Source organism: Trachypithecus francoisi, unplaced genomic scaffold (assembly GCF_009764315.1).
Source record: "Trachypithecus francoisi isolate TF-2019V2 unplaced genomic scaffold, Tfra_2.0 Lachesis_group5, whole genome shotgun sequence".
In the NCBI taxonomy this organism is placed as follows: Eukaryota; Metazoa; Chordata; class Mammalia; order Primates; family Cercopithecidae; genus Trachypithecus; species Trachypithecus francoisi.
In genome coordinates, this window is record NW_022681470.1 from 58,954,163 (window position 1) to 58,981,915 (window position 27,753).

General features: G+C 54.3%; 3 protein-coding genes across 13 annotated transcripts in view; 1 reads left to right on the forward strand and 2 right to left on the reverse strand.

Moving 5' to 3' along the window:
- Nucleotides 1-3,156, reverse strand: part of ARL8A (ADP ribosylation factor like GTPase 8A) — an 11,677-nt gene extending 8,521 nt beyond the window's left edge. Inside the window, exon 1 of the mRNA XM_033199208.1 lies at nt 2,868-3,156. Within this exon, the coding sequence (XP_033055099.1) occupies nt 2,868-2,990 (123 nt within the window). The 5' untranslated portion in view covers nt 2,991-3,156. The remainder of the gene's footprint in view (nt 1-2,867) is intronic.
- Nucleotides 2,954-27,107, forward strand: LOC117076129 (homeobox protein engrailed-1-like). 8 transcript variants are annotated; one of them, XR_004434250.1, is made up of 7 exons: nt 3,223-3,327; nt 10,668-10,742; nt 12,064-12,182; nt 12,380-12,499; nt 13,264-13,267; nt 14,605-14,661; nt 14,795-14,863. XR_004434250.1 is itself a non-coding variant. In XM_033199206.1 (3 exons), exons 1-3 carry the CDS (start codon nt 2,989-2,991, stop codon nt 14,855-14,857), a joined length of 459 nt encoding a protein of 152 aa, XP_033055097.1. In that variant the 5' UTR covers nt 2,954-2,988; the 3' UTR covers nt 14,858-15,569. The 8 variants fall into 8 exon arrangements, 1 of the variants encoding a protein (XP_033055097.1); XR_004434245.1 differs by lacking the exons at nt 10,668-10,742; nt 12,064-12,182; nt 12,380-12,499; nt 13,264-13,267 and adding exons at nt 23,950-24,059; nt 25,586-27,107 and having other exon boundaries at nt 2,954-3,327; nt 14,795-14,907; XR_004434251.1 differs by lacking the exons at nt 13,264-13,267; nt 14,605-14,661; nt 14,795-14,863 and adding an exon at nt 12,946-12,989.
- On the reverse strand, nt 6,104-21,360 carry PTPN7 (protein tyrosine phosphatase non-receptor type 7). 4 transcript variants are annotated; one of them, XM_033199203.1, is made up of 10 exons: nt 20,337-21,104; nt 19,075-19,248; nt 17,876-18,059; nt 17,496-17,577; nt 15,290-15,366; nt 13,943-14,080; nt 13,482-13,592; nt 12,312-12,469; nt 9,450-9,563; nt 6,104-7,840 (listed from the first exon to the last, which is right to left on the reverse strand). In XM_033199203.1, the coding sequence occupies exons 1-10, from the start codon at nt 20,597-20,599 to the stop codon at nt 7,747-7,749; spliced, it is 1,395 nt and encodes a 464-aa protein (XP_033055094.1). In that variant the 5' UTR covers nt 20,600-21,104; the 3' UTR covers nt 6,104-7,746. The 4 variants fall into 4 exon arrangements, with proteins under 4 accessions (XP_033055094.1, XP_033055093.1, XP_033055096.1 ...); XM_033199202.1 differs by having other exon boundaries at nt 17,496-17,580; nt 20,337-20,599; XM_033199204.1 differs by lacking the exon at nt 20,337-21,104 and adding an exon at nt 21,155-21,360 and having other exon boundaries at nt 7,638-7,840; nt 17,496-17,580.
- Nucleotides 27,108-27,753: the final 646 nt, after the last annotated feature.

Genomic DNA, 27,753 nt, shown 5'->3' on the forward strand with positions numbered 1-27,753 from the left:
AGTTCTTTATATTGAGTTAAAAATCCGGCTGGACATGGTGGTTCATACCTGTAATCCCAGCACTTTGGGATGCTGAGGCGGGCAGATCACCTGAGGTCAGGAGTTTGAGACCAGCCTGGCCAACATGACAAAACCCTGTCTCTACTAAAAATACAAAAATTAGCCGGGCGTGGTGGTGTATGCCTGTAATCCCAGCTACTTGGGAGACTGAGGCAGGAGAATTGCTTGAGCCTGGGAGGCGGAGGTTGCAGTGAGCCGAGTTTGCACCACTGTACTCCCAGCCTGGGCGATAGAGTGAGACTCTGTCTCAAAAGAAAAAAAAGGAAAAAATATCTATCATTCCTAGAATGTCCACCCATTGTTCCTAAGTCCCCTTGGGCACTCCAAGACTAGTTATTCCATAGGACAGTCTTTGACACTTTTAAACATTTGAAAATGTGTTTCCTAGGGCAAAACACCTCCCACTTTTCTAGCATCACAACTTTTTCAGAACTCAAAGGATGTTTTAGGTTGTTTGTTTGTTTTCGGCCTCCCAAATTACTACTGGGATTACAGGCATAAGCAACCACGCCTGGCCGATGTTTTAGGTTCTTAGAAGCATTGTATATAATTTCTTTCCAGCTCATATTAACCTGCTGAGCAGCTAGACACACTAAACTCAATTTCTATTTACAGCTAGACCTCATAGGGTGAGTAGAAAAAACCCAATGCCAAAAGATCTGAGACAAACAGAGGCCAAATGAACAGGCAAAGGTAATTCAGAAATCCAGTGGTAGGCATGGGAACAGAGCCCAGGGGTCCCAACTCTTCCGTTTCTTACTGGAAGACACTCAACTGCAATTATACACGGGGTGGGCAGAAATGCCAGTGTGGTAGCCCCAGAGGAGCTGAAAATGCTGGAGTGACCAGGACACTGGAATTCCAACTGCAGCCCACACTGGGTGGTTTTCCTTGGGAAGCCTCTTTAAAGAAGGGAATTTAGCTTGCCTGCTCTTTTAGATGTGCCAGCGGAAGTGGCAAATTTAAGATTAAAAAGGGGACCATGTGGGCTGGAGATGGGGGACTTTTCCCGTACATCACAGAAACTCTTGACCCTGGCATGGGAATTTGGGACACTTGGGTTCTGTTTCTGGTCTGCTATAGTCTCCAACTCTCTGGATACGATGCTGGTCTAGAGGGGGCCCTCCTGTCAAAGGCTCAACTGCAGACCCAGAAACCGAAGCCACCTGGGTACCTGTAGATCCCTGTCCCAGAGCACAGCTGTAGTAACACCCTGGAGAATGAGGAGATACCTAGGCCCAGCTGCATTTCTCACACTTAAGCGCCTAGAAGCCAAGCCACCTAGGCCTGCAGAGTCAGGTCAGAGTCCAGGTGTTGTGTGCCTGCTCTGGGAATCCAAGAGCCTAAGTCAATGCCAACTTTAACCAGAGGGTCTCTGACCCCAAGGGCAGAGCCTAGGCAGACAGAGCCCAGGGGCGTTAGCTCCGAAAATTACTGTGCCAAAACCGCAGCATTGGCCTGAAGATCTTGCCCTGTCAGATCAGGAGACAGGAGACAGGAGACACTGGGTTGAGGAAGGGCAGAGGTCATTTGCAGAGCATGTTTGGGAAAGGAAGCCAGTGTTCAATCGTGTAACCACGGGGTGCCCACCCCTTGAGCCTTCCATCTGCCTTCATGCCTCAGGTCCAATGAAGTGACATCCCCTGCCTTCTGGGATGCTGAGAACTGTCGGGGAGGCCCATCTTCTGCAAGGCAGGGCAACAACATGACAGGTGGAGGTACCTAGGCTGGCTGGACACATTCCTCTGCTGACCTATCTCATCAGCATCTTTGGTCACTATCTGGCCAACTCACAGTTGTTGGAAACCTCAGCTTTGGGACTGGGGCCAGGTCCCTGGACAACCCCAGTCCCTGTCCCACACTTCCTCGACCCACAAGCCCTGTCTAGCCTAGCTCTGACAGGCAGGCCGCAGCCATTACTGCAGCCTCAGCTCACACCCATGGAGCTCATCTTCCCCTTTTTTGAGAGAGATTTTAACTCCTTCCCCACCACTTCCCTGGCACTGAAAGACTTACAATCACCCACTTCAGTGTTAACTACCCAAAGCCCTTAGAGCCACTCTCCCAAGGCCCCAGCGGGCAGTGCCCCTGCACCTCATCCTCTCTTGTCGGGAGCACCTCCTCCTGCAACTTCTGAGCCAGACAGAGTCTCCAAACTCAGGTTACCATGCCATCCTCCCTGGACCCCTCGGGTAGACACTGCGGGTCGGGGAGAGGTTGGGGAGGAGTATGGGCTTGAGCCAAGGGCCTCAGCTGAGTCCTCTACTCCCGGGGGATACCTCCCCTCCCCCTCAATAGGGCCGGGGCTTCCTCTTCCGGCAAGGAGGGGTTAAGCCCTCTGGGTGGGGCTGGGCTTGCTCAGACCCCCGCCCCAAGCCTCTCGGCCGTCCCGTCCCGTGACCCTCTACCCGCGGGACAGGAAGGCCCGGGCACTTTCGCTCCGTCATGCCCCCTTGCGCGGGGGCCAGAGGGGGCCCGTCTCAGGCGGCAGCTGGTCCCTCCTGCCTCGAGAGCCCCTCGGTGCCGCCTGCCCCGTGGCACCGGCCCTGTCTGTTAGTCCCCCTTCCCCTGCCCCCAGCCGTGCAGTACCGGCCCGGGTGGGAGAGCGGGTCGCGCGCCGCTCCGGTCCCCCACGGCACGGGCCGTACTAGGCCCCAAGCACTCGGGGCCAGCTCCTCCCCCGCCCGGCGCCCGGCCGTGCCCGGCCATGCCAGGCGGCGACCCCGGCTCAGCAGGGCGCGGCGCGGGCGGGGACAGGCCCGACCCGCGGCCCGCTCCCGGGGACCCCGCACCCGACGCCCTCGTACCGCGATCACATTGACGAAGGTGGTCTTGCCCGAGTACTGAAGCCCGACCAGCGTGAGCTCCATCTCCTCCTTCCAGAATAGGGCCTTGAACCAGTCCAGCAGCTTGTTGAACAAAGCGATCATGGTCGCTGCCGCCGGCCCCGCCCGGTGTCGGGTCCCCGCCGCCCCTCGCTGCCCTCGCGCTGCGGCCCGGAGCGGCCCCTCCCCGGTACGGCCCGGGTCCCGCGGCTCGGTGCGGGCGGAGGCTCGAGCTTGGCGGCTGACAACTCGCTGCCCCGGAATCGGCTCGCCGATGGGTGTGGCTTCAGCGCCCTCCTCCGCCGCCGCCGCCGCCGCCGCCGCCGCCGCCGCCGCCGCCGCCGCCGCCGCCGCCGCCCTGCGCTGCCGGGCCGTGTCCTGCTCGCACCCGAGCGCGCGCTCCTCCCTCGCCGGAGCCAGGGACCAGGGGCCGCACCCGCAGGTGGGGTGAGCAGGGAACCCGCAGGCTTCAGGGGCGGGGGTTGACTGGCAGTTGGCGTCGAGAGGCGCTTAGGAAATGGGGTCTAATTTATTTTAGATCCCGTCCCCCACCGCCGCGCCCTGACTGGCACCCCCTTTCTTAAAGGGTGGTGGGCTCGACTCGGGTGAGGTCCCGGTTAAGCAGGAGCCTTTCCAGGTTGAAGGAGAGTGTGTCACCCACTTTCCAGGACACGAAGATGAGATCTCTACGACAGGGAGGCAAATGGAGGCTTTTTTGTTCTTGAACCCTTGCCTCTGAGCATCCCTGGGTAGAGTCCCATCCTCTCAAAATGCTCCCAGCGCAGAGGGACAACCGTATTCGGGCCTTTTCATACTCCATCTTGTTTTGTTCACCACAATTTACCCCGACCACTTGTTAGGAAGCCTCTGGCCCCAAGTGAAACGGACGCTTGAAGTTGCTCCCGATTTTTACCAGCATCCCCAAGATACCGAAACAGATACAGTCCTGGCAGGGGGCTTCCAGTGAGGAACATCTGTGACAAAGGAAAATGTTGCCCTGTTTTGGTGAAAAGCAGAGTATTCTTCAGGAGGAGAAGTGATAGTTCTCCTTCTGAAGTGGGTGTGGAGTGCCTGCAAAGATGCCTCACTCCTGCCACCTTCCTTGCAGGACCCACCCATAGGGCCTGCTCAGGCAGGCTGACAACCCCAGCTGACCATCTGGGTAGGCCCAGGCTTCGGGCAGTCCCCAGTCTCTGCTGGCTGCCCGTTGAGATTTGGTTTTCAAATGTAGTTGTATGTAGTCTACTGTTTTAGTCAAAAGTGGATAAACTATCAATATCAACCATATCTGTCCAATCAACTGGAGTTAGATGACCCCAAATAGTCAAAAAGTTGCCAAAGTAGAAGAATCACAAGGTTTGGGCTAGAATAATATTCTGGTTTTTTTTGTTTTATTTTGTTTTTCTTTTTTTGACAAGAGTCTCGCTGTGTCACCCAGGCTGGGGTGCAGTGGTGAGATCTTGACTCACCGCAGCCTCCACCTCCTCAGGCTCAGGTGATTCTTCCACCTCAGTCTCCTGAGTAGCTGGGACTACAGGCATGCGCCACCGTGCCTGCCTAATTTTTGTCTGTTTTGTAGAGACGAGGTTTTGCCATGTTGTCCAGGCTGTTCTTGAAGCCCTGAGCTCAAGCAATCTGCCTGCCTCAGCCTCCCAAAGTGCTGGGATTACAGGCATGAGCCATTGCGCCTGGCCAATATTCTGGTTTATTAAGCACCATCTTTCTAACCTCTGCCCTTTTTTTTTTTTTTTTTGAGGCGGAGTCTTGCTCTGTCGCCCGGACTGGAGTGCAGTGGCCGGATCTCAGCTCACTGCAAGCTCCGCTTCCCGGGTTTACGCCATTCTCCTGCCTCAGCCTCCCGAGTAGCTGGGACTACAGGCGCCCGCCACCTCGCCCGGCTAATTTTTTGTATTTTTAGTAGAGACGGGGTTTCACCGTGTTAACCAGGATGGTCTCAATCTCCTGACCTCACGATCCGCCCACCTCGGCCTCCCAAAGTGCTGGGATTACAGGCGTGAGCCACCGCGCCCGGCCTAACCTCTGCCCTTTATAAGTCCCCCTCTAGCTCCTAAGATAAAGGCTATGGACTGAATGTTGATGTCCCCCAAAATTCATAGGTGGAAGTCCTAACCCCTAAGGTGATGGTGTTAGGAGGTGATTTAAGTCATGAGGGTGGGGCCTTATAAAGGGGGCGGGTGGGGTTGGGGGGAAGAACACCAGCCCACAACCTTTTCACCATGCAAGGACAGAAAGAAGGCTCTGCCTAAGGCTGGGCCCGGTGGCTCACGCCTGTAATCCCAGCACTTTGGGAGGCCGAGGCGGGTGGATCACGAGGTCAGGAGATCGAGACCATCCTGGCTAACATGGTGAAACCCCGTCTCTACTAAAAATATAAAAAATTAGCTGGGCATGGTGGCGGGTGCTGGTAGTCCCAGCTACTCGGGAGGCTGAGGCAGGAGAATGGCATGAGCCGGGGAGGTGGAGCTTGCAGTGAGCCAAGATCGCGCCACTGTACTCCAGCCTGGGCGACAGTGAGACTCTGTCTCAAAAAAAAAAAAAAAGAAAGAAGGCTCTGCCTAATAGCCAGACACTGAGTCTGCAAGGGTCTCGATCCCAGACTTCCCAGCCTCCAGAACTGTGAGCAATACATTTCTTTTTTCCTTTTTCTTTTTTTTTTTTGAGACGGAGTCTTGTTCTGTCATCCAGGCTGGAGTGCAGTGGCACGATCTCAGCTCACTGCACCCTCCGCCTCCAGGGTTCAAGCAATTCTTCTGCCTCAGCCTCCTGAGTAGCTGACTACAGGTGTGTGCCACCACACCCAGCTCATTTTTTGTGTCTTTAGTAGAGACACGGTTTCACTGTATTAGCCAGGATGGCCTCGATCTCCTGACCTCGTGATCCAACTGCCTCGGCCTCCCAAAGGGCTGGGATTACAGGCATGAGCATCGCACCAGGCCAGCAATACATTTCTGTTGTTTAGAAGCCACACGGTTTACGGTAGTGTGAATTGTTACAGCTGCCTGAGTAGACTATGAGAGTCCACCCTGTCTCACTTCCTAAATTGACTTTGGTTTCACCTTATTTTATGTCCTTGGAAGCGCTAGAAAAGTACATATCCCAAGGGCAAAGATTTGCAGCCTGCCTGTCCCTGGTCTGCAGTCTTTCTTCTTACAAAGAAGCCCCAGAGGGCCAAGAAGAAGATGGAAAGAAGGAATGAGTCAGTCATCCAAGAAGTCTTTATTTTCCCACTTGGTTACTGTTTTGGAGCTTGTACCCTCTGAGCTCTGGGATGGGGTTGGGGGGGCAGTGCCAGGGAAGGCCTGTGGGGCTGTGCAGTTGCTTCCCTCTGGGCTGGCTCTGAGCCCAGGGCAGGATCAGGCACTTGAGAGCCCCCCACCGAGCCTCATTGGCATAGACAGTTGTGCCTCTCACAGGGCTCAGGGGAGGTGGAGGTGTGGGCAAGTCCATCCCCAGGGCTGTAAGGAAGGAGCAGCTCCTCCACAAGGCCAAGCAGAAGCATTAGGGAAATCATCCTCAGTTTTAGCACTGCGTGTTCTTTAGGAGAGAAGTCCTGAGTGAGGAGGCCCAGCTGTTCTCCAGATCCAGCTCCTCGGGGGTTTCCACAGAGAACTGGTATCAAGGCAGCTCTCAGGGGCGGCATGCCCGGTGATGCGGCATCTTATTTTCATCCCCATCTCAGAATGGGCAGCCAGTCTGAGATGCAAGAAGGACGAATCCTGAGGTGTGGCATTCAGTCCTTAGTTAGACCTGAGGTCCCCTGGAAATTGTGTTGATGCTGAGATGGATGAGGGGCGCTTGTTCTCTGGGGTAGACAGTGAGGAGTCCCAGTTCAGCCGAGCCTCCATGTCTGCATGGATGGTTATGACCCTGATTGTTTTTGGAAACAGCCAAGCTCTCTAGGTGTACTCAGCAAATGCAGAGTATAGAGGGTCATGGTGGGGTTGGTTATCTAAAATCAGACTGAGCACTTTGCCTCCTCTTCTCTACTTGCCTCTTTCTTTTGTCTTCCTGCATACTACAGGGTATTATTTAAGCCATGGAAGCAAAACAGAGACTGCTCAGCCTCCCTAAGAGTAGTTGGTGGGAGTGGCCAGCAACCATGGAGGCAGGAGCAGCCCCTCTTTGCCTCTGAGTAGTCCCCACATGTTCCCTCTTCCTGAGATTCCAACTGCCAGGCCTGGTCACCTCTGTAGCCTACTCTTAGGACACATGAGTGGAAGCAAGGGTAACCAGAGTCCTTGTTCTTTCTTTTGACTGGAGTTGTCCAGCCCTTCCGATGTGTGGTCAGGGAGCAGAGTCACTGCTAAGATGTTGAGACTTGGAGATCAGGACCAGACTTTTCCCCATTCTTGCATCTGGCCTGTGCTTGGGCAGGGCCTCGGGTGAAGGATGATCTTGGAATCACCCTTTTGTCAGCCCCAGGAAGGAGTGACTGGAGTGGCTTCTAGAAACTTCTCTCATTGCTTTTCCCTCATGGCAGCTAAGCACTTAATGTTCATGTTATAGAAGAGGAAACAAGCTCACAAAGAGTGTCTTAGAGAAGATCAGGACACCTGGGCTTCTTTGTTTGTCTGTCACAAATGCCAGCTCCTGTCTTTAAGTTCAGAGAGACATTGGAGGTTCCCCTTACTGTCCATCTGGGGCCAACAGAGGAAGCAGAGGAGTGGCCAGTGGTGAAGACTTGGAATCCAGCCCCTTGTCCTTACTGATGCTGCTTCCTGTGACTGCAAGCACCACTAAGGAGGCACTCCTTCCCCAGATCACTCGGCCCACTTTCCCCAGACCCACCTTCCCAGGCTTGAGGGAGGTGGGCACCTGGGCTGTTGGAGGGTGGCAGGGGTCAGGGGCTGGGTTCCTCTGGAAGCTGGCCTGCATACAGGGCCAAAGTGTGGTGCAGGAACTGGTACTGCTCTGCCGTCTGGATCATCCCACCTCTGCAAGGAGAAACACACAGACCATGAGTGAAGGAGGGTCAGGGTGCTGGCTGAATGGCTCCAGTCAAACATCCTTGTGGTCCTACTGGAAAAGTCCTGACTTTCTCAAAGAACATGCCAACTCCTTTGCCTATGTTAATTTTTTCTTTTTCTTTCTTTCTTCTTTTTTTTTTTTTTTTTTTTTGTGAGACGGTCTCACTCTGATACCCAGGCTGGAGAGTAGTGGTATGATCTTGGCTCACTGCAGCCTCTGCCTCCTGGGTTCAAGTGGTTCTCCTGCCTCAGTCTCCTGAGTAGCTAGGACTGTAGGTGCCTGCCACCATGCCCAGCTAATTTTTGTATTTTTAGTAGAAACGGGGTTTCACCATGTTGCCCAGAGTGGTCTTGAACTCCTGACCTCAAGCGATTGGCCCATCTTGGCTTCCCAAAGTGCTAAGATTACAGATATGAGCCACCATGCCCCGCCACCTATATTCATCTTTTCTACTTGCTACTCCTCCTTGCTGACCCTCAGATTTGCTGCGGGAGAAGTCCTCTGCGCCTTACACGTGCTGAGGGGGGTGCCCCATGTTGACACTTGGTCTTCCTTGATTCACTCAGCTCCTGGGACAAAACCAGACCTCTGAAGCCTTGAGTCGGGCCAGGAATACTCCTGAGCCTCAAGTCTCCTTCTTTCTAATAATCTTAAAAGTAAAAATAATGATTCCATACATTTGTATAACAGTTTCCATTTCCAAAACACTTTCATATAAGTTGACTCATTTCTTACAACAGTTTTCTGGGGGAAGGAGCCGTTATCTCTCTCTAGATAAAGAAGTGGGGGCTAGGCACAGTGACTTAAGCCTGTAATCCCAGTACTTTGGGAAGCCAAGGGGCATTGTAGAGCCCAGGAGGTCGAGACTAGTCTGGGCAACATAGTGAGACCCCATCTCTATTATTAAAAAAAGAAGAAAGAAAGGAAAAAAAAGAAATGGAAGCTCAGAGAAATCTAGTGACATCTCAGTGAGACAGAAGTTGGATCTGAACACTGGCTCTGCCTCAACCCAGTGAGCTTCTTTGCACTACTTGTTGTTGCCTCATATCATGTTTAATTCCAGGCCTCCAAGCCAACTTTCCAGATAGATATTCTTTTTCTTTCTTTTTTTTTTTTGAGACAGAGTCTCGCTCTGTCGCCCAGGCTGGAGCGCAATGGCACAATCTTGGCTCACTGCAACTTCCACCTCCTGGGTTCAAGCAACTGTCCTGCCTCAGCCTCCTGAGTTTCTGGGATTACAAGGGCCCGCACCAGGTCTGGCTAATTTTTGTATTTTTAGTAGAGACAGCGTTTTACCATGTTGGCGAGGCTGGTCTCGAACTCCTGATCTCAGGTGATCCACCCACCTCAGCCTGCCAATGTGCTGGGATTATAGGTGTGAGCCACCGTGCCCGGCCATCCAGATAGATATTTTTTGCTGGTTGTTAGTTGCAAAATAAACAGCGCTAAGCAGAAAGAGTTTCTTCCTTTCTTGCAGGAGTGCTTGATGGTGATGGGCCTATCAGGGCTCTGGGGCCCAGAGGCACTGATGCCCCCCATTAACGTTGTTGGCCTTGTTTACACCCACAGACCCACCTGTCTAGCCGCAGTTGGCACACAATGCCCAGAATGTCCACTTCCCTTCGGGCCTTCAGCTGTTGACAGCCAATTCGCGTGGCGATGAAGCAGCCTGTCCGGCCAATCCCTGCACTGAAGATAGCCAGGGAGGGGACAGGGAGGTCATGGGAGACCAGGAATATAAGAGCCAGGCCCCAAACCATAGAGAAAGAAATGGGACCTGCAGGTGCTATATTTTGGGGATAGGGCTCTGGAGATGGGGGCAGGTAGCAGTACTCCGGATTCCAGTCCCCTTGGGGACCCTGCTGGAGGCAGGTTATAACTGGCACAGGAGGAGTTTACATTTCTTACCAGCCTCACTGTAAGCCTGTTACAGGCCACCTTCTGGTCCCTGTGGACGTTTTGATGATCTCCCCTCTGCTAAGCATCTACAGCAGTTTCCAACAGACAGTTCCCCACTTGTGGGCGTGCTGACCCTTGAGCCCTCCTTATCTAACCTTGACTTCCTCTCAGCTCAGACTCATCTTCCACACAGCCCATGCCCGGCCCCTCTGTTTCCCACCTCGGCGCCCTCCCACAGTCTTCTCTCCGCTCTGCTCTGCTTGCTCCATCGTGCTCTCTGTTTATTTCAAAACTCCCCAGGCCTCCTGTTCCTCTTGCGTGAGCCTCTAATGACCTCCCTGCACATGTCCCATTGCTACCTGTGGGTGGGCTGGGAAGCCCCTGTGTCATGCTTTTTGCCTCTGTGCTCTGTTTTATTTAGGATATGCACTCCCAAATGGTCTCTTTCTTTAGTCTTATCCCCTACGATACCCTCTCACTCCAGCCCAATCAATTTTTCACTCTATAGCCAAAGTGTTATTTTATAACCAAGTGTCTTAGCCAGTCCTACAAGGCCCCTCATCATCTGACCTTCACTGGCCTTCCAAACCCATCTCTCATCATTACCCCACACATAACCTCTGGGCCCAACCTGTAACCCTGCTCCTAGCAGTGTATCCATTTTCACATTTCTTCTCTGGGCCTTAGTTAGCATATGCTGTTCCACCTGCCTGGAACGTGTTCCCTTCCCTCTCTTCGCTTGGCTAATTCACCTTTCAGGTCTTAGCTTGGTTTTTCTCTTGGAAAACCTCTGGTCAAAGTCTGGCTTAGGAGACTTGGTTCTATGCTCCCCATCATATCCCCATCACAGCTCTCATCATATTGTGTGATATTTTACAGGTTTTTTTTTTTTAGACAGAGTTTCGCTCTTGTTGCCCAGGCTGGAATGCAATGACGTGATCTCAGCTCACCGCAACCTCCACCTCCCAGGTTCAAGTGATTCTCCTGCCTCAGCCTCCCAAGTAACTGGAATTACAGGCATGCACCACCATGCCCAGCTACTTTTGTACTTTTAGTAGAGACAGGGTTTCGCCATGTTGGTCAGGCTGGTATCGAACTCCCGACCTCAGGTGATCCGCCCGCCTTGGCCTCCCAAAGTGCTGGGATTATAGGCCCGGCTGGTATTTAATTGTTTAATCTGCCTTCTTTGTTTGTTTTTGTTAGTTTGTTTGTTTGAGATGGAGTCTTGCTCTGTTGCCCAGGCTGGAGTGCAGTGGTGCAGTCTCAGCTCACTACAACTTCCACTTCCCAGGTTCAAGCAATTCTCCTGCCTCAGCCTCCCACGTAGCTGGGATTACAGGCACGCGCTACTTTTTGTATTTTTAGTAGAGATGGGGTTTCACCATGTTGGCCAGGCTGGTCTTGAACTCCTGACCTCAGGTGATCCTCCCATCTCAGCCTCCCAAAGTGCTGGGATTAGAGGCTGAGCCACTGTGCCTGGCCTAATCTGCCTTCTTTTTTTTTTTTTTTTTTTTTTTTTTTTTGAGACGGAGTCTTGCTCTGCCACCCAGGCTGGAGTGCAGTGGCCGGCTCTCAGCTCACTGCAAGCTCCGCCTCCCGGGTTCACGCCATTCTCCTGTCTCAGCCTCCCGAGTAGCTGGGACTACAGGCGCCCGCCTCGTCGCCCGGCTAGTTTTTTGTATTTTTAGTAGAGACGGGGTTTCACCATATTAGCCAGGATGGTCTCGATCTCCTGACCTCGTGATCCGCCCGTCTCGGCCTCCCAAAGTGCTGGGATTACAGGCTTGAGCCACCGTGCCCGGCCTAATCTGCCTTCTTTCTCACCAGACTGTAAACCTGTATGGGAAGAAACCAAACTGCTTTGTTCACAGCTGTCTCCTTAGCATCTAACACTGTGCCTGACAATAATAAGTTTTCTTTTTTGGAGATGGAGTCTTGCTCTGTCACCCTGGCTGGAGTGCAGTGGTGTGATCTCAGCTCACTGCAACATCTGCCTCCAGTGTTCGTGCAATTCTTCTGCCTCAGTCTCCCAAGAAGCTGGGATTATAAGCATGTGCTACCATGCCCGGCTAATTTTTGTATTTTTTAGTAGAGACAGGTTTTCACCATGTTGGCCAGGCTGGTCTCAAACTCCTGACCTCAAGTGATCTGCCCATCTCGGCCTCCCAAAGTGCTGGGATTACAGGTGTGAACCACCATGCCCGGCCAATAATAGGGTTTTCAATACATATTTGTTGAATGAGTAAATGAGTTCCCCAACAGTTGGAATCCTGTTTATGTCCTCCTGCAGCTGACTGGGACCTTCCTGATGTTCTGTCCCCTCTGTGGATGGGGCCTGGGTGTCCAGCCCAGATGTCTGGGTTCTGCATGAAGGAGGTGAAAAGAACAGAGCCCTTGCTGAATGGCCTTGTGAGTCAGGTCCAAGTAAGGACTATGCTTGCCTGATGCTCTTCTGCTCAGACCCTTCCCCAGGAGAGACCCAGGGGGCAGGGGAGGGGAGCGCAGTCCACAGGCTGCAGTGAAGGGAGGGCCACGCACCTGCAGTGGACTACGATGGGCCCGGGGCGGGCAGCTGTCTCGGGGCTCTCCTCCACCTCTGCCACTAGGCGCAGCAGGGGCCCAGCTGATTCTGGTGTCTGGTGGTCGGGCCAGGCTGAGAAGAGGATGTGCTTTACTGACCGGCACTCTTCCCGGTACTGGATTGGAGACAAGGCATGAGAACCAAGGTCAGGGTGGAGGGCCTGCCTTCTTCTGTGGTGCCTGAGGAGGGCAAGGGCTGGAATTACCCTGTGGGGGGTCATCTACTCAAAGCAAGCTAGGTTGCAATTTTCATGCTCATCATTCTCCACCGCTTCCCCCTCCAGAATGCTGGGAAGGAGCATTGTCCTGGGAGAGGGGAGAGACCCAAATTCAAGTCCTGGCTCTGCTTCCCACAAGCACATGACTTTGGACAAGTCCCTTGATCTCATTTTCTTCACCTGGAAAATGGGGACAATGATATCTTACTGGTTTACTTGCTAGGATATTTGGAGGAGAATAAGTTGATAGAGGAATGCTTTCAAAAATATAAAACACTGTAAAATAATAGAAGGCATTTAAAAAGTCCTTATGTACATGTTATTCCACATCTCTTTCTTTCTTTTTTTTTTTGGTTTGTTTTTTTGAGACACAGTCTCACTCCATCACCCAGGCTGGAGTGCAGTGGCACAATCTCGGCTCACTACAACCTCTGCCTCCTGGGTTCAAGTGAGTCTCCTGTCTTAGCCTCCCAAGTAGCTGTAATTTTTAGTAGAGACGAGGTTTCACCATGTTGGCCAGGCTGGTCTGGAACTCCTGACCTCAAGAGGACTCCGCCCACGTCAGCCTCCCAAAGTGCTGGGATTATAGGCATGAGCCGCCACACCTGGCCTTCCACATCTCCTTTAACCTACTCTCCTTCCCTTGGCCCGGCTCCTGGATCCTGCCTGTCCTCGCCTGACCATTCACACAGACAGGTGGGTACTTCCTGGTAGTCCTATTCGGCTTTTTGGCTCTGCCCTATTAGACTAGAGGCTGAGGACAGTGCTCAAGTTTCTCTTTCTTCTATAGATGTGGATTTAAGATGGTTTAGATGAGTAAACCCTTGGCTCCTAGTGAAGAGCCGGCCTGAGTTCCAGAGATGCTGTGGGCAGCCCAACTTCCCACTGGGCCTGGCCCCTGGGGTGGTACCTGGATGGTGAGCTGCCGCACAGTGTATTCTGGGCACTCTTTCATGTCCTGGATGCGAATCTGGAAGGGTCCATAGGTTTCCTCTTCTGTGGGCCAGTAGTGGACACATTTCTAGGAGGCAGGGAGCTGGGAGTCAGAAGAGGGTCAGCTGGAGCAGGTGACAGGGCAGCAAAGAGGGGCTGGTATCTCCTCCCCATCTTCCACCCCTACTGGATGGAAGGTCAACAACAGGGAGCCTGGTTCTTCTGAGCTTGACACCTGCAAGCAGAGTGCTCACCCTATCCTATATTTTGGCCATGGACAGCCTCCCAGGGGTATATCTCAGGGAACTTTCTGAGACGTATGAGCTGGGGCTGGCTCCCAGGGAAACCTCTGGTCCTGAGCTGTCCTGTGTGGGGAGTAGGGGGTGGGGCGGGCATAGCACTTTCTGGGTTCCTCATGAACGTGGCTCTGCCTCCTACCTCCTTGCCCTCTCGGAGCTGAGTGAGCATGACAATGAGGGACACTTCCTCTTGCCACACCATCTCCCAGAAGTCCGACACAGTGTTGGGCATGGGGCCCTGGGTGGCAATGTAGACCTTCTCCTTCCCATCATAGCCCTGGAAGGTGGAAGCACAGGGGAAGGGGTAGGGAGCAGTGAGAGCAGAGCTCTGGGGTGATCCTGGATGCCTCAGGTGCTGGGGTCAGCCTAAAGCTGTGAACCACAGGTGTAGACACACACGTGCATGAACACGCACACTCAGAAGCCACACGGTGGAAAGGATATGGGTTCTGGAGTGAGGATCAGATCCCTGTTCTGCTGTTTCCTGGCTGTGCCACTATAAGCCAGTTACCTAACCTCCGTAAGTCTCAGTTGTATCATCTGTAAATTGGGCATAATAATATCTATCTTGTAGGAATGTAGAGTGGATTAAATTCAGTAAGATATATTGAGAGTCTAGTCAATAGCAAGTGCTCTATAAGTGTTTATTCTCTTCCTCCCCTGCTGCTTTCTTCTAGCACAAAATACCTAAACAGTGTTTAGTATTTGTTCAGTGACAGTTTCACACTTACATGTTACTTTTCTATAAAAGTAGTAGCAAAATGTAGCACAGTCTCCCTAACCTGATTTTCTCACCTTCAGGACCCTCAGCTTCCTGCTCCTCAAGATGATGGTGGAATCAGGACCGCAGTTGATCTGGTATTGGCCCGCAAATGGAAGATCGTGTTTCCCCATGGCTTCCCTAGCTAAGAGCTTTTCGCCTCCCTGCGCCCCTGACTGATGTCTTACCCACACTGAGTCACTAGAGAGCGCTGCTTTTACATCGCCTTAGGGTCCACAGCAGCGAGAAGCTGGCATGGAGCACCCACCTGGCCTGGAGCTTCCTATAGCTTGACATCAATCAACTGTCTTCACATAAGAGGGGCTACTTGAGGGTCAGTTAAGGTAAGTTGTGGGGGAGGTCCCATTACTGCTGGCATCACCCACGCAGTTTCCGGGAGCTGCGAGCTCTCAAGGAGCTGGAGATTGGGTTCAACAATGCTAACTTCCTGCTAAGTTTAGAGGGTGACATGGGAGGGCTGATAGTGGAGGTTAGGGAGACTTGGTGGTCTCTCCAGATATTTTTCAACATCTGCTCCATTTTTTAGGTTGGTGCCTTAGGGCACATTCAGTGCCAGCCCAGCTTGGTAGGGCTATGACAGCAGTGAGCTGGAGCAGGGAGGGCAGGAAATGCAGGCACCTGATCCACCAGTCACAGCTGGAAGATGTTCTCAGATGTCTGAGAATTCCCCCATTCCCCACCCACCACTGCAGCCAGGCCACTCACTCGGATGTAGTTGGCATTGATGTAATCTCCGTCCTCCTGGCTCTGTGCCCGGCCTAGACAGACACGGCTCTGGGGATCTAGGAAATAAAAATCAGCAGAGGTCAGAGGTCAGAAGGTGACCAACTGTGATCCAGCAGGATCAGAAAGAAGAGAGTTCCTGTGCTCATCACAGTCCCAGCACCTTGTGTATAGCAGGTGGCCTTATCCCCACTGAAGTTGTTGTTGTTGTTGTTATTTTTAGAGACAGGGTCTCCCTCTGTTGCCCAGGCTGGAGTGCAGGGGTGTGATCATAGCTCACTGTAACCTCTAACTCGTGGGCTCCAGTGATACTTCTGTCTCAGCCTTCCATATAGCTGGGACTACAGGCACATGCCACACCACACCTGGCTTATTTATCTATTTATTTATTTATTTATTTATTTATGTTTTTTGTAGAGACAGGGTTTCACTTTGTTGCCCAAGCTGGTCTTGAATTTCTAGCTTCAAGCAATTCTCCCACCTCAACCTCCCAAAGTGCTGAGATTACAGGTGTGAGCCGCCATGTCTGGCCCTGTGAAGAATTTTATACGCAGACAGTAGGGAGCTATATCATGTTTTTGAGCAGGACAGTGACATGATCAAAGCAATAGTTTGGGAAGGTTAACTGAGTGGTGCTGTATAGGATGGACTAGAGAAGAAAGGGAATGGAACAGCAGAGACCAAATGGGAAGATATAATATTCTAATATATATAGAATTCTATCCTTGAGATCAGTACGGGTTTAGAATAAGATTATGCCAGTAGGAATGGAAAAAGAGATGTAGAGGAAGAAGAATTTGTTTTCTAATGGTGAATATGGGATTCAGATGAGCAACTTGCTGGATATCACACAGCCGTGAAGTGGAACTAGGACTCAGATTCCACTCAGCCATGAGGCATTTGGCCTCTGCCTCTAAGGGGGAAGGATTTCTCTAAATGAAACCCAAACATGGATGAAGAAGCTGGCTTGTGAGGAAAGGAGAAGAGACTCTTGCTCTGCTCATGCCAGCCTGGTCAGGGACAGAGGGTACCCTGGGGACCAGGGGAATCTCAGGCAAAGGAATTTTTCCCTTTTCTGGTGGCTGCAGGGCTGATTAGAATTAGGCCAAGAACAAGGGCTACTCCTCTCCCTGGCCTGGAATAGCACTAATAGCCCCTTGATCCGCCCATGCAGGCAGAGGGCACTCCAGGAGGGTTAGCAGGAGACAGGGCCCATGTGCTCACTGAGCTAAAGCCTCAAGCTGGGAGTAGCTTCCCTATAGGGAGAGCAGGGGAGGGAGGGAGAGGCTCCAGGGCCTCATGCCTGCCTCTGAAAAATAGAAGGTGCTTGTCCTGGGTCTGCCAGCTTGCAGGGTCACCCCCCAGCTCAGTGTCCTCCCTCCCCTCCGCCACTGCTCTCTTGCTGGCTGTTGCCCTGTCTCCATCTGACTTTCTCAAAGCCCTCTCTCTGGGAGCCCTCCTGGTGGTGCTTCCTCCACCACAAGCCTTGGCTGGACACTTCCCAAGCGAGAGGAAGACAAGAAAAAGGGCTTCGTGCAAGTAGCTAAGCTGAATATCTTAGGTAACATATTCAACTTGTCTGTGCCTTAATTTCCTTATTTGTAAAATGATCATCATAATATCACAGTACAAACCTCATGGGATTGTTGTGAGAAATGAGTGAATATAAAAGATTGAGACTGGATGCAGTGGCTCACGCCTGTAATCCTAGCACTTTGGGAGGCTGAGGCGGGTGGATCACCTGATGTCAGGAGTTCAGGACCAGCCTGACGAAAATGGAGAAACCCCATCTCTACTAAAAATACAAAATTAGCCGGGTGTGGAGGCGCATGCCTGTAGTCCCAGCTACTTGGGAGGCTGAGGCAGGAGAATCGCTTGAACCGGGAGGCGGAGGTTGCAGTGAGCCGAGATTGTGCCATTGCACTCCAGCCTGGGCGACAAGAGCGAAAACTCTGCCTTAAAAAAAAAAAAAACAGTTTGAGAGCAGGGCCTGGCCCAGGGTACATATCTGCAAACATTATTATTGCTACTGTTGTGATTGTTGCTGCTGCTTCCCCCTTTCTCTTCTGAGAGAAGATGTGCCAAGCAAGGTTGTCCTTCCCTGGCTGAAACTGTGTGCTTTGTCCTGTGACATTCTCTAGCCCCCGGGACTGTACCCAACTCCCTCCATCCCAGCTGCAGTTCTTACTTGGCAAGATGGTCTTGTATCGGTCCTTGGAGGCGTGGCCAGGGATGTCCAGGTCTTCGGGGCTGACAAAGTTTGAAGGGATCTTCTGGCAGGGGGAGGAAATGGGTGAGCAGCTGACTCCTAGCCTCCTTTTCTCTCCTTCTACCTTTTTCTAGAACAGCTGGACTCTGGCCATTCCTTCTTGACATTAGCATGTAGGCCTAGATGGGGTGGGGGCAGAAGGGGAAGCCTGGGGGCAGCCCCCTCCCTCAGCCCTGACGTTCTCTTTCCTAAGGGGCCCAAAGAGGAGACATGCCCACGGTGCCCGTGAGAGAATGGTTCCAGCTGGCTGCCTCTGATACAGAGGGCAGAGCGATTCGGAGGGGACCCCAATTTCTTACCAAGAATTCTTCTTCCAGCTGCTTGGGGCTGGGTGGCTGGTGTTGAAGGGCCCAGCAGGTAAGAGGGTGGCCAGCAGTGCGCAGGAAGTGTAGGGTGACCTCCCGGGGTGTGTTCACGGAGCAGATGGGTTCTACGGCCCCCAGGGACCGAACGTCCAGCATCAGAGCCACATTGGAGCCCCGCCTGCAGGTACAGCCCCCCACTGCCTAGTGAGCACCCAATCATATTTGATTTCCTTTTCTTTTATCTTTTAGAGATAGAGTCTCTCTCTGTTGCCCAGGCTGGAGATAGGGTCTCTCTCTGTTGCCCAGGCTGGAGTGTGATGGCACAATGGTGGCTTACAGCAGCCTCAAACTCCTGGGCTGAAGCGATCCTCCCACCTCAGCTTCCAGAGTAGCTGGGACCACAGGCATATGCTACCACACCTGGCTAATTTAATTTTTTTTTTTTTTTTTTTTTTGGAGAGACAGGGTCTTGCTCTGTTGCTCAGGCTGGTTTTGAACTCAAGTGATCCTCCGGCCTTGGCTTCCCAAAGTGCTGGGATTATAGGCATGAGCCACTGTACCTGACCATATTTGCTTTTCTTACAAGTATTACTGTTATGAGGCACCTCTGAGGGGACCACTCTTTGTCTTTCCTTTAACCTGAAGGCCCAGTAAATTTAGGGTTTGGGCCCCTGCTGTATGCTCTCCTTTTTTTTTTTTTTTTTTTTTTTTTGAGAGAGGAGGTCTCACTATATTGCCTAGGCTGGTCTCTAATTCCTGGACTCAAGAGATCCTCTCACCTCAGCCTCCCAAAGTGCTGGAATTTGGGGCATGAGCTACCATGCCCGGCTTAGCCCTAGCCCTCTCCCTTTGTCAGCCAGAACAGGGCAGTCTTGAACTCAACTGCTCCTTCCAGCTGCCTGCCTCTTCCCACTCCCAGCCAGGCCCTGTGGCTCTAACATGCATCCAGCACCAAGAAAGCTGCTGGCCTTGCCTGGAATTTAGGGAGCAGGCTCAGGGTTGATATGAAACTCTGTGCTCCAGACATGCAAAAGACATGCAAATGAGCACTACTGGTTTCCTTTCCAAATAGGAGTCAACAACTGAGGGCCCTCTGGACCCTGCTGTCAGAGCTGGAGGGGCAGATGGAGGGAAGGGAGGAGCGGAATGGGGACGCAGGGCTGGGAAGTCCCCTCTCCCAGGGAAGATCTCACCTCTCCTGCAGCCGTACATGCTTCTTTGCTGGTGTTTTGGCAGGCGGAGGCTGGGTCATGGCTGCCCCCAAAGACAAGGTCAGCGGCTGTGCTCTGGAGCGCCCCCCACAGGCCTGGACCATGCTGGGGTGGGGTGCTAGGCCCAGGGGAGGCTCATTCAGCCATGAGGTCTGCCTGAAAGACAGGGCCCTCTGCTGCTATTCTCTGGCCTGCCTGATTGGCCAGAAGGAGGCTCCCACGCTAGGCCGGCTTTGCGCTCTATTTTCACTGGGGCATCTTCTGCTTCCCAAGAGGTAGCCTCATTTTCACTAAGGGAAGGACAGGATCTATTTGGTGGGACCCAGGGCAGAAGGCAGTCTGGGGTCAGAGTAACGGCAAGATAAAGGGTAGAGATTGTGGATGAAGATAGGAAAGAATCCAGAAGGAGGAAAAGAGAGAGGGGAGAGAGGCCACACACCAGAGTACACAGGGCTCTGAGCGGGTCCAAGTGGGAGAAGGCAAGGGAGGAAACAGAAAACATGTGTTCTCTAGGACAGAAGGGAGAAAGCGTGCAGAAACCATCTCTGAGCTAACCAGTGGGCCTTCTCCTGAACAGAGAATGGAGGCCTCCAGCAGTGTTGGAGCTGATTGGGCAGCCAGGCAGGCGGGCTCCTGGACCCCCGCAGGGTCCTCTCCTAACTGCTGCTGTTCCACTCCCAAGTCCATTTCTGGCTTCTGGGGTCTCTGTCCAGGGAGGTAGGCTGGAGGTGTTTCCTTCCTCCTCCTGCCCATCCCCCGTCTCCCGCCTCTGTAACTGTCACAGGAAATGGCCTCACCAAGCCCTTGAGCGACAGCGCATGGTGAGGCGACAGCTAGGGGCAAGACAGGGAGCATAGAGGTGGTGGGACCATCTCCTCTTGGGGGCAGTCCCTATCTCCCAGAGCCAGGGTCACAGTGGGCGAGGTGGTGGGGCTGTTGAGTCACCAAGGCGGCAGGGATGGAGGTGAGGGGACAGAGTGGGCCTGGCACAGGTGTGGGTGGTAGAGCAAGGGTCTCTGGCAGCAGAAAGGGTTCCTTCAGCCTTTGCTCTCCTTGCAGCTCCCTGTGGTTTCCCTGCTCACCCCCATCTTGGGGACAGCAGGTCTGTGAGCACCCATTCCCTAGCCAGGCATTGGAGCGCCCCACTCGCCCTCCCGCACTCCCTCCTGGAGATGCCCTCTTATATCCCTGGAGTTCGCACCCCCAGGGCCACAGGACTCCCAGTCCCCGCTTCAGATACTTACTGAAGCAGCTGTGGCCCCCAGGCTGCCTCTCGCCAGCTGTCTGTCTGTCTGTCAGTCTGTCTTTGAGGGCTGAGAAGGCTCCAGGAAGCCAGCTTCCTCCCTCCGCCCCTCCTTGCTGCCACCCACGCACACCCCAGCTGCATTCTGCCCTCCTGTGCCTGCTGCCGCTGCCACCAGGGGTCGGCTGCCTCCCGCCTGTGCCCTTCTGGGGCCCAAGGCCCTGTTCCCTGGGAATGGGTGAGGGGCCAGGCCTTCCCGACCATCCTGCTTTCGCCAGCTCCCAGACCCTCTCCCCTCCTGCTATGTTTCTCCTCTGGGTCTTTGTCACATCCAGCCACTGCCTCCTTGCTGGGCACAGCTCGCCTGACCCCCAGCTCTGTGCTGTCCCACAAAGAACCCAAGGCTCTCCTGCTCAACCTGACCTTGGCCGGAGGCTTATTTCTGCTTCACTGCTTCTGCCTCACAGTCCTCTCCCTCAAAGCCCTTGCTGCTTCAAGCCTTGGGAATTCATGGCCAAGCACAGACCACATCTTCCCAGAGCAGATGTGGCACAGACTCGGGGTGGGGAAAAAGAGGAGGCAAGAATCCATGCCTCACAATGTGAAGGAAAGGCCTGGGGCCAGGCCAAAAAGGTCGTCTCCACGCCCTGTGCCACGGCCCAGCTTTCCACAGCCTGCGGCCTGAGTGTAGGCCAGCCCAGCAGGAAACAGATAGCAGAGTCCACTTGTGGGAGGGAGTCTGAGGGGCTTCCCCTGGGCCCCCAGCCCCCTGCAGGCCTCCTCCCAGAGCCCTGACATCTACTTAGAAGACTTACAGACAGTGGACAGTCTCTGGCCCTCACACCAGGGGACTCCCATGTTCTCTTCGCTGCTGGGGTGCCTGGATGCCTGGGACCTGAAGGGTGGCCCCCAAGTCCAAGACTCCTCTGCCCACTGCCCCTGCCTGGCCTTGGCAGGCTCCTTGCGGGCCAGCAGCCCAGCCGGTTCATGCTTGCTGCAGGCCTCCTTTTACCTTGTAACATTTCAAACGCCCTTCCCTTCCCGGCCCCCAACACGCGCAATCCACGTCCTCTTTCTTCCTCCCACTTCCCTGATTCAGCTGTCAAATGGTGACAGCAAAAAAGAAATGAGGTACCCTAGGCACAGGGGGTAGGCACGCCGGAGGGGGTGGTCGGGAGGGGGCTGGCCTTCTGCTGGCCCCTTGGGGAGGAGGGTTGAGATGGAGAACAAGAACGGCTCTCAGAGGCTCAGAAGGCCTCCCAGCACCCGCCCTTGCTCTGGGCAGTAGGGACAGGGGCTGGCTCTTTTTTGAGCCCCTCTATGGCCAGCTCATCTTGGCGCCTCCTTCCCTGCAGCCTGCGCTCCTCTCCAGAATGGGTGGGTTTCCCTGAGGAAGAGGCCAATTAGGGCTGGGAAATGGGTTGGCCCCTGTGCTCAGGAGAGACTGGAGGGGAGCAGGAACCTGGGAATCCCTAACATGCTTGCAGGCAGTGACCTGGAGACTCACCCGCCACACCAGTCAGTGTTTCCACTAGTGGGTAGTGGGGGCCCTGGGGACACAGGAGGGGGCAGGTGGGGGTTGGAAAGAGGGCCCGGCTCTGGGCCTGTGCTGATTGTTATCAAGAACAGGAAGCTAGGACACCACAGGGGTGGGAGGAGGAAGCGGCAAAGCCCTCCCCACACAGGTCTGCCTGGTCCCCCCAAGTTTCCAGGGTCTGAGCCCTGTTGGCTGTGAGCCTACCCCTTGCCCCCACAGACCGAGGCCTAGGGCTGTACAGTTGGAAGCTGAGCTTCACAGCAAGGAAGCTGGGAGCCAGGAGATGGGGAAGATAGTTGGGGGCAGGTGGGGGTAGTTGCTGAGCATTAGGCAAGACCTCTCAAGGATCCCCCGTTCCCTCTGGGTGGGTGTGGGGTAGAGGGGACAGTCACTCCTTGGCTCCTGCTCATTCCTTCTTCTCCTGTGCTTAGGGATACCTGGACATCCATGGAGGTGTGTGGCCAGAGCTCATGCGGGCTGAGGGTGCCGACTGCAACCTCAGATGGGACAAGACATGCGTCGCCGCCCTGCACCACCCCCTCCCCAGCCTGGCCTGGTGACTTGGAACACCCCTTTCTGCCCTCTGTGGAGTGGATTCCGTCACATCTGGGCTGCTGGGAGGCTCCTGGGAGTGACTCCCTCTCCCCTCCAGAACCTTCCCACCCCTGGGGCCGAAAGGTCCCAGCAGCTGTCAAACTTCCATCACTCGAATTGATTTGTGTTCCTGGGTTGAGATTTAGGTTCTAGCCACCCTCGACTCCAGAGAAAGTATAGTAATCGTTGGAAATCAGAAAGATCTGTGCATAATGAGTCTAAACGTAGCTTATTAACTGTGTGACCTTGGGCAAATTGCTGAGTCTCAGTCTCCTCCTCAGCTTCCTTCCTCCACTGGGGGATGATCATAGCACCTTCCTTGTCAGCCCATGGAGTGCTCTGCTCCTGGAGGAGAGGTTGGGAGTCAGTAGCCAGAGGAGCGAGAAGCTGGGAGGAGCTGGCTGGGGAAGTGGGCCTGGGAGCAGCACAAGGTGAGGAGGTCACGGCTGCCAGGTCTCACCTCTCACCAGCCTCCCTCTTCCTCCTCGTTGCTGACTTTCTCCCCAAAGCAGGGTTGCTGGGGCGCTTCCACCAGAGCACTGAGGAAGTTCAGGAAGGAGTCACTCCCAGGGGTCTCCCAGCATCCTGGGTGGGACAGAGTCCACACCAGGGAGGACAGAGAGGGGTGTCCCAAGCCACCAGGCTAGGCTGGGGAGGGACTGGTGCAGGGCATGATGCATCCTGAGAATCAGCCTTGTCCCATCGGAGGCTGTGGTGGGTGCCCTCAGCCCTCCCAAGCTCTGGCCACACACGTCTTGACTCTCTTGTTTCCCCATCTAGTGATTCCCAGTTCCAGGGCTATGAGCTGCAGCTCCCTGCCCCAAGTGTCAGAAGCCCCCTGCCCAGGGGAAAGGCGGCCATTACATCTAGAATTCTCTTTTTTTTTTTTTTTTTTGAGACGGAGTCTCGCTCTGTCGCCCGGGCTGGAGTGCAGTGGCCGGTTCTCAGCTCACTGCAAGCTCCGCCTCCCGGGTTTATGCCATTCTCCTGCCTCAGCCTCGGAGTAGCTGGGACTACAGGCGCCCGCCACCTCGCCCGGCTAGTTTTTTGTATTTTTTAGTAGAGTCGGGGTTTCACCGTGTTAGCCAGGATGGTCTCGATCTCCTGACCTCGTGATCCGCCCGTCTCGGCCTCCCAAAGTGCTGGGATTACAGGCTTGAGCCACCGTGCCTGGCCTAGAATTCTCAAAAGTCTTTGCTCCTTGCCAGCCCCTAGGGAGTAGGGAGCTCCTTGCTGGGGTGCAGTTGGCTCTCAGAGGCAAAGGCTGCCACCCTCTAATTATCCAAGAGGAGGATCCCGGGGAGAGAGTCAGCTGCTGGGGGTCAGGACTCCTAGGTCCTGCACACTCCACCTGCTCTGCCCCCTTCCTAGCTGCCCTCCTCGGCTCCTCTGTGGAGAAGCACTAGGATCCTGGGTGGCTGCTCCTCCATCCTTCCCGCCCCCAAAATCCTAGGCCAGCCTGAGCCGGCTTGTTCTGCCCCAACTTTACAGGCCCAGGCTTGTTCCTGTTTGTGTGGGGGAGACAGAAACACCGAGAACTGGATCTGGGAGGCCTCATCCCGGAGGAAGAAGGGAGACAGCAGGGGAGACACGGTGAGTGGGGCAGGGAAGTGCTGTTAGGGGCATGGGATGGGTCCGGGCTGACCAGAGTGACAACTGCGCCCCTGTCTCAAAGCTGCACCCCTGTGCCGGGCCAGCTAGGACCTCCTGCTACCTTTTGGGTGAAGGGGAACATCCCATACCCCTTACCCCTGGCTGGGAGGACCAGCAATCCAGCCCTGCTCGGTACTGGGATGCCAGGGCCATCTTGCCAGGAGGTCCAGGAAAGTACCTGGTTCTTTGCCCGTTGCTGGAACTCAGGACCCTGGCAGGAAGGTTTTAGGGTAGAAGAGTCCCTCCCTCTCTCCCAAGCCCAGAGCCAGCCAAATGGACATCTATTCTACAATGTGGCCTTTTCTTCCCAGGGGCTCCCGTCTCCCTCCCGCTCTGTGTTGTCCCTGGACACCCACTCATGCGTCCATCAAGACAGATGTGTACACCCTCATGGCCCACATTTGCACAAATGCACATGCACAGTGTCAATCCACACGTGACCAGTCCCTCCCCTGCTCTCCTATGACCTGGTCGGGGGAACTAGGCCTTCCCCCACTCCCTGGCCACCTTCCCCATAGTATAGGCAGCAGGGGGAGTGGGCGGCCTGGCTGTCCTGAGTCACCCCACCCCTCTGCTGCCCGGTGATTATCTTCCTCCAGTGTGGGGGCTGCCCAAGGCCTGGCTTCAGGCTGTGGGAGAGCAGGGAGGGGCCGGAAGAGCGCTGCCTGGGACAGCTGTAGGCCAGGCCAGTTCACATTTGGGAGCTAGGACTCCTGGACTTGCCCCTTGCCCTCTCTGCTGCCTCCTGGCTGGCTCTCTCCAGAAGGAATAAGTAAGGTGCCCTGAGACCTCAGGGTAGCGGGGGGAACCCCAGGGGTTCTCTAGGGAGAGGATGTGGGTTTGTCTGTGGGGGTGGTTGCTGGGGAGGAGATACAGCCCTTGCGGTACCTTTTCTTTTGCTGAATGGAGAGGTTTGGGCTGGGGAGGCTGCTGCTTATTTATTTTATTTTGTTTTTTTGAGATGGAGTCTCACTCTGTCACCAGGCTGGAGTGCAGTGGCGCCATCTCGGCTCGCTGCAACCTGCAACTCCGTGGTTCTAGTGATTCTCCTGCCTCTCGAGTAGCTGGGATTACAGGCACGCACCGCCACGCCCAGCTAATTTTTGTATTTTTAGCAGAGACGGGGTTTCACCATTTGGCCAGGATGGTCTTGATCTCCTGACCTTGTGATCTGCCCACCTCAGCCTCCCAAAGTGCTGGGATTACAGGCATGAGCCACCGTGCCCAGCTGGCTGCTGCTTATTTATCAGAACCTCTAGGGGCCCTGTCTCCTGGTCCCCTAGGCTGTGCTGGGGACTGGTGGCTGTGCCTCTTAAGGCCAGGTGCCTCCTCAAGGCTCTGTCCAAAGGACTAGCTATCGAGTCTGTGCTGGGCCCCGCAGGCCTCTTTTTTGTGGGGACTCTTGGGCAGGTTCTGACATACCCTGCATTTACCTAGACCTGTGTCCTGCGCTCTTTTCTCCTTAGGTTCTGAATTAGGGCGCCTCCACCCCGCCTCTCCCCTTTTTGGTTGCTGATCAAGGCTACCAGAAAGAACAAAGTGAGATGTCCCCAGGTGAAGTGGGATGAGGATGGGATGAGAAGGTCCGTTATTTCCCCCACCTCTTGGTCACACTGGGACCTGGGACCTGGGACCTCTTCCCTTTCACATCAGTTTCCCTGGTTGCAACCGCCCCCCGCCCCCCGCCCCCGCCTTTCAAAAGAGCACATATGCGCAGGCGCACACACAGCCTGGAAAATCTCCTGAGTCTGCAGTGCTGAGTTTCCAGGCCCCCATCCAGGGGCCGGGTGGGCGGCTCTGAGGTTTGGGGCTGGGTGGAGTGGGGGAGGGGCAAGCAGCCCCTGGCTGTGGCCTGAGCAGGCAGCCGGGCTGAGCTGGGGCAGGCTTGTCCTCCCTGCTGTGGCAGGCCCAGGAGAATCCAGCTACCCCAGAGGCTGCCTTGGTGTTCAGACTTCCCTACCCGTGTGTTTTCCGCACATCCCCTCTCCCCACTTCCTGAGTTTGTTCTGAGTCCTAGGCTTCACTCCCAGGGCCCAAAGCCTTTTCTTCTGTTCTCCCTCCTCATCCTCAGTTGTCTGTGGGTGGGAGCACCTGGGTGAGCAGCTCAGGGTGACTCGGGTTGTAGTCAGGAGTAAAGCAAAGCCCCAACTTCTTTATCTTTGAGGCCAGGCCTCAGGCAGGCTTGCCTGGGTTCCAGCAGTGCCCAAAGCCAGGTGGAGGTTGGGAGGGACCAGGGGAACCAGGATGGACGCTGCTGATCTGGGGAGAGGAAGTGGGGGAAGGCAAGCAAAAGTCCCAGGTACCTGAATTGCTCCTCAGAGGATTCCCAGTTGAGAGGACCCCAATTTGGGAGGTTTGGAGCAGGGTCCGCCATCTCTGTTTTATGGAGTCTGAAGTCCCAGGTTCAAGCCCAGCTTTTCTGTTCACAAACTTGGGCTCTTCGCCTCTCTGGTTGTCACCTTCCTCATCTGGCAGTGATGAGGTGTGACCAGAGGAGGCCCAAGGGCCAGGTGGGCTCTAGATCTACAATTGCTGTGACTCAGGAGCCAAAGGATGTGCTTCTGTCCACAAGAGGATGGTACCTCATGGATATACAAGAGGAGACACACACTCAGCTGGCCATCCACCTAGGACACAGGAACACACATCCACATGGTGTCACCAAGACCATACACACCCCCGGAAACACTATCTATCTTGCATTTGGTGATAAGAGTCAGCAGACACCGTGCCCCTGCTCCAGGGCCAAGGAGTGGGAGAGCCAGCTGCAAATGTGTCCATTTGCAAAACCACCTCTCCTCTGGGTCTTCCTCAAGAGCACAGGACCCTTTCCTCCCTGGAGAGCTGAGGGCTGGAAGTGGGCTAGAGGTAGGGGAGGCGTTAAGGAAGGAGACCACTACTACTCCTGCTGTCCTTCTCCCCCCACCTTGCCTAGTTCACAAGACAGGAGGAAAGAGAGAAAGCAAAAAGTTGGAAAGAAACAGAAGTAAGATAGCCGGGTGCGGTGGCTCAAGCCTGTAATCCCAGCACTTTGGGAGGCCGAGACGGGCGGATCACGAGGTCAGGAGATCGAGACCATCCTGGCTAACACGGTGAAACCCCGTCTCTACTAAAAATACAAAAAAACTAGCCGGCGAGGTGGCGGGCGCCTGTAGTCCCAGCTACTTGGGAGGCTGAGGCAGGAGAATGGCGTAAACCGGGAGGTGGAGCTTGCAGTGAGCTGAGATCCGGCCACTGCACTCCAGTTCGGGCGACAAAGCGAGACTCCGTCTTAAAAAAAAAAAAAAAAAAAAAAAAAAAAAGAAACAGAAGCAAGATAAATAGCCAGACAACCTTGGAACCACCACCCGGCCCTAGGAGTTAAAAAAGTAATAATAATATCAACCCCTGACCTAAACTACTTGTGTTATCTGTAAATTCCAGACATTGTATGAAAAAGCATTGCAAAACTTTCTGTTCTGTTAGCTTATGCATGTAGCCCCCAGTCACATTCCCCACGCTTGCTCAATTTATCATGACCCTCTCACGTGGACTCCTTAGAGTTGTAAGCCTTTAAAAAGGCCAATAATTTCTTTTTCAGGGAGCTCGGCTCTTAAGACGCAAGTCTGCTGACACTCCCAGCCAAATAAACCTC